The sequence below is a fragment of the Silene latifolia genome, chromosome 10 (genome assembly GCF_048544455.1).
Source record: "Silene latifolia isolate original U9 population chromosome 10, ASM4854445v1, whole genome shotgun sequence".
NCBI classification, from domain to species: Eukaryota; Viridiplantae; Streptophyta; class Magnoliopsida; order Caryophyllales; family Caryophyllaceae; genus Silene; species Silene latifolia.
The window spans coordinates 67,197,787-67,203,093 of NC_133535.1; the positions used below are offsets into that span (position 1 = coordinate 67,197,787).

At 39.1% G+C, this 5,307-nt stretch overlaps 1 protein-coding gene across 1 annotated transcript; it reads right to left on the reverse strand.

Moving 5' to 3' along the window:
- Nucleotides 1–3,812: 3,812 nt before the first annotated feature.
- On the reverse strand, nt 3,813–4,802 carry LOC141607719 (uncharacterized). The gene has a single exon (XM_074427071.1). The coding sequence runs from the start codon at nt 4,800–4,802 to the stop codon at nt 3,813–3,815; it is 990 nt and encodes a 329-aa protein (XP_074283172.1).
- Nucleotides 4,803–5,307: the final 505 nt, after the last annotated feature.

Here is a 5,307-nt window from a genome sequence, read left to right on the forward strand (position 1 = left end):
CAGCCCAAGCAATTGGAAACATTTGATTATTTCCATCTCTTCCCACCGCTACTAATAGTTGTCCCCCGTAAGGACCTTTTAGCCAACAACCATCAATAGAAATGAATGGTCTACAACCACTAAGAAAACCTTTCTTAAGTGCTCCAAAATAGATGTACATTCTACGGAAAACACAACCTTCAAGCTGAAATTTTACCGTGTTGTTCTTATCAGACTTCATTATCTCAGCGGCATAGTTGTTTAGCAAAGCATATTATTCTTTGTATTCTCCAACTATCAAACTTACAGCACATTTTTTAGCTCTAAACGCCATATGTGATGACACTTTAAGCCCATAATCAGTCCATACAGATTGACTTATCTCTTGAAGCTTCATATATGGATTGGATTTGAACTTCTTTAAATAATGTGTAGCAATCCATTTATATGTCACTTTTGTCACTCTATTTTTTCTTCCACAAGAATGAACTCCATAGTATGTTTTTACTTCAAAATGCCTTTTATTTTTCTCAATCGAAGCCCAAATTTTCCATTCACAATTATCTTCTTTACACTTAGCCCCTACCTTTTCTTTATGGTTTTTAGTATACTTAATATCAATACCATTTCTTGCACAGTAATTAATTATTTCCTCCCTAAATGCTACAACATTTTCAAATTTTTGACCCACAAAGAAAGATGTGTCAGTCCACTTAGTGTCATCAAAATTATTTTCCTGAGATTTATGTTGTCGTCTCTTGGGAGCTAGCGCGGTTAAGTACCCATATTCATCCTCATCCGATGACGCTAGAGGACTATCTATGTCACTCCCATTCTCATAATCACTCTCAATCTCACCTTAGATAAGAAGCACTTACTCTAAGTGGTAAGTTGTTGTATATTTTAAACTGCCCTCCCTCGTAGCTAAGTTTGGGACTTAGCTGTCAATAGCCTCCATGATGAATAATGATGCTTCCAATTTCACTCATAGTCTGTGAATTTAAACAAGGAAAAAATTAGACAAGCCGTAAACTTATACAGTACATAAGATTTTATTATAATTTCTAAAAGATGAAATTGCTAATCATTTATGAACCAACAAGCACAAAAAAAAACAAAATGCTAATCATCTATGAACCAACATATAATCCATAGTAAACCCTAACAAATTTATAAAATATGGGGGTTTGCATGTTTGATCACAAAAACAACTATAACTATGGGTAAATTAGAAAGTTTGTTACTTAATTGACAAGAGATGAACAAATTTGCAGAAAATTGCATGACAAATGGATAAAATAAGGGACTAATACCAAAAAATTGAGATAGATCAACATCATAAGTGGAAATTTAAATTGAACAATTAAAAAGTGTCACTTACTTATTGTTTTTCTTGATCAAGGTTGGTCTTTTCTCAATTATGTTTCAATTTTTGGATGCCCTGTTTCTTTTTTTTTTTTTTTTTTTTGGTAAAATGTAAATAATATATTGATGCTCAAAAACCATGTACAGAAAAAATGGTTCACAACCATGATCCTATCACAAACTCATCTATGACATCTACCATACTAAATACATATAGTAGATCATACTAGCTAGTGCAGCAATTTCTCAATCCAATGCTTATCTTTTCTTGACACTGTACCCTGCAACTGTTGCTGAATCCTGTTCCTGATATCTGCTTGTATCATCACCACACACCTGCCTGGACTAATTATAGCACCCTCATGCCTGCTTGCGTTCCTCTGGTTCCAGATATAGTACATAGTAGCATTGAGTATACTATTCAGGACCCCATTCTTCAGTCTCGTGAACCTCATGTGTTGCCACCAATTCTGAGTATTGGTAGCAGACATAGACACACCCGTCTATTCCTGAACTCTCTGAATAATTCTTCTGATGTACTGGCACTGGAAGAAGAGGTGAGATGGTGACTCTTCCTCTTGAGCACAAATACAACAGTTGCTATCAGGGACAATACCAAATCTGTAGAGCTTGTCTTTGGTATTAAACCCTTGCTGGTAGTACAACCAAGCTATAAAGCTATGTTTGGGGATGGACCATTTGGTCCAAACAATATGAGACCAGCTTACAGCCTGGCTGGTTGGCCTTAACCAGCTATACCCCTTCTTGATAGTGTACTCCTTACCTGGTATCATAGTCCATTCATTCTGGTGGTATGCTGGCTGAAACTCCTGCTTCAATTTACAAACTTTTTTCCACGTCCAACTGGCATCCTGAGGTGGGTTATAGTCCTCCCATTCTTGTCCCTTCAGATAGACACTATGCACCCATTGCACCCATAGCTTAGATGGGTGAGCCTGAATCCACCAGACCAGTTTCCCAACTGCTGCTTTATTCCAACTGTACTCATCTCTCAGGCCAAGTCCCCCCTCCTTCTGATTAGTGCAAAGCTTTGACCAGGCAACAGTAGGAGTCCTAGCATATTCAGTCCCTCCATGCCACAAGAAATTCCTGCATATTGCTTCAATTTTGAGGAGCACTGCCTTTGGAATGATGAATATAGAAGCCCAGTATGAGTGGAGAGTTCTGTATACTGCTTTTATCAACACCAGTCTCCCAGCATACGAGAGTTTTTTGGTTCCCAGTTGTCTTACCCTCTCAAAAACTTTATCAATCAAAGGTTGGCAGTCTTTGATTGATAATTTAGCAGGTTTAATTGGCACTCCAAGGTATTTGAAAGGTAATTTGCCTTCAATGCAGCCTGAAACCTGAACTATTTCCCTTCTGACTTCACTAGCTACTCCATTAAAATACACATTTGACTTTCCCCTACTCATCTGTAGTCCTGATGCTTGAGAAAAGGTTGAGAAAGTGCGTAGCAAAATCATAATGGAACCCACATCCCCTTTAGAGAAGAGCAACAAGTCGTCTGCAAACATTAAGCTACTCAATTTCATTGATTTGCAAAGAGGGTGAAACCTGAAATTCATTGTAGAGGTAGTATAGGATAGCAATCTGGTAAGATATTCCATGCAAATTGTAAAGAGCAAAGGGGACAAAGGATCTCCTTGTCTTAATCCTCTTTGTCCCTTAAACCAGCCAAAGCTATCCCCATTCAAATTCAAGGTATAAGTGGCAGTGGTGACACATTCCTTAATGAGAGCAATAAACCCAGCTGGAATGTTTAATTCATGTAGCATCTGAAAAAGGAAACTCCACTCCACTGAGTCATAAGCCTTCTGCAAGTCTATTTTGAATAGACATCTAGGGGAGACACTCTTCCTTCCATAAAGTTTAACAAGATCTTGGCATATTAGTATGTTCTCCATAATGCTTCTACCTTGAATAAAACCTCCTTGAGTTACAGAAATTATATGGGGGAGAACCAAAGCAAGCCTTGCACAAAGAAGTTTTGAAATGCATTTGTATACCACATTACAACATGCAATGGGCCTGAATTGCATTATAGTCAAAGGATTTGGCACCTTAGGGATTAAAGTAACATTAGTAGCATTCAACTGCTTGAGCATTTTGCCATTCCTAAAAAATTCATGAACTGCAGCACATACATCCCCTCCAACAGTATCCCAACTAGTTTTAAAGAAATGACTAGAATAGCCATCTGGACCTGGAGCTTTGTCATCTGGTATACTGAAGATAGTGCTTTTGATTTCTGCATCAGTAATTGGCATTAGTAACATCTGATGGTGAGACTCATCACATTTATTACCTTGTTGCACTACTCTGGGACTGACAGGGGTTGTGGGGTGAGACTGGCCTAACAACTGGGTATAGAATCTTAGAAAACTCTCCTGAACCCCCTCCTTATCAGTGTGATGATTTCCCTGTTGATCAGTTATTTGCACTGTCTAATTTTGTCTCCTCCTAGTCTTCAAGATGCCATGGAAGAATGAAGTATTTGCATCCCCATCTGCACTCCATTTCATCTTTGCCTTTTGTTGCAGGAACTGGGTCTGAGCCTCAGCCAACTGTTGATAAATTTCTCTAGCTTCACATTCTTGTTGAATAAGGCTCAGGTCCTGAGGATTCACTCCCAAGCTTTGCTGTATTTTATGTAGTTTAGTGAGAGCCACCTCAGCATTACTCTCAATATCAGCAAACCTGGACCTGTTCAGCTGTTTGAGTCCCTGCTTCAGATTCTTCAATTTCTTAGCTAGCTTATACAACTTAGTTCCAGTTTGCATACACGTCCAACCAGCTTGAACAGTCTCTTTAAAGTTGGGAGCCAGGCTCCACATATTAAAATATTTAAAGGGTCTGGCTTTCTTTTCATCAGTTGCATTAGCCTGTACCACACAAGGAGTGTGGTCAAAGATCCCCTCAGGCAAAAAATGTGCATACAGAAGAGGGTAATCATTGAGCCATTCCTGGTTCACTAGGAAACGATCCAGTCTGCTATACACTCTGTCAGCTGGGCATTGTTTGTTATTCCATGTGTACAGAGCTCCCATGGCAGGACTATCTATCACTTCACATTGATGTAAGCATTGCCTGAAATCTTCTGCATCCTGCCGAGAAAAGGATCCTCCCACTCTCTCATCCTCAGTCAACACACAGTTGAAGTCTCCTCCAATGGCCCATGGTCCTGAAATGTGATTTGCTAGTCTGCTTAAGTTAGCCCAAAGGGACTGTCTCTCATTGCTGCCATTGAAAGCATAGACCATGGTGACATGAAAACGTGCATTAGTACTCTTATGATGCACTGTTATATGGATATACTGGGCATCATACTCTAGAAAATCAATATCCCATTCATGCACCTGCCACAAAATCCAGATTCTACCTCCTTGATGGTATGCTGAGTTTGTGGAAATACTCCAATTGCTAAAGGAATTCATGGTTGTGTGCAATTTATTTGGTTTAATTTTAGTCTCTAATAAAGCAAAGAAATTAACATTATTATTTATCAAAAACCTATGTATAACCTGTTGCTTACTCCTCCTATTCATACCCCGCACATTCCAAAATCCTAGCTTAATCATTGATCAGGATTATGGGTGGGGTGTCCCTCTGAGCTATTAGCCTTCTCTCTTTGAGTCGAAAGAAGCACTACATAGTCCCTCCTTCCTTTACTGGCGTACGCATTGGTAATGGGGGAAACTCTTTAATTTGAACCAGAACAGGCTCTTCCTCCACCCTGGGTGCATGAACCCTAGGTGTGACTAATATGTCAGCATTTCCCTGCTCTGATGCTTTTGGCTTCTCCACTTTTCTCCAAACCTGTTTAACAGGTTTAATTGGTTGGACTTTGTTAGTGGTTAGAATTTTCCCTCTTCTGCAATTGTTTTGATCATGCCCCAGTGTCTTGCATTGAGTACAGAGCACTGGTTTCCATTCATATTC

Coding starts and splice junctions, on each gene's coding strand:
- LOC141607719 (XM_074427071.1), bottom strand. CDS start 4,802: ATGAATTCCTTTAGCAATTGGAGTATTTCCACAAACTCAGCATACCAT.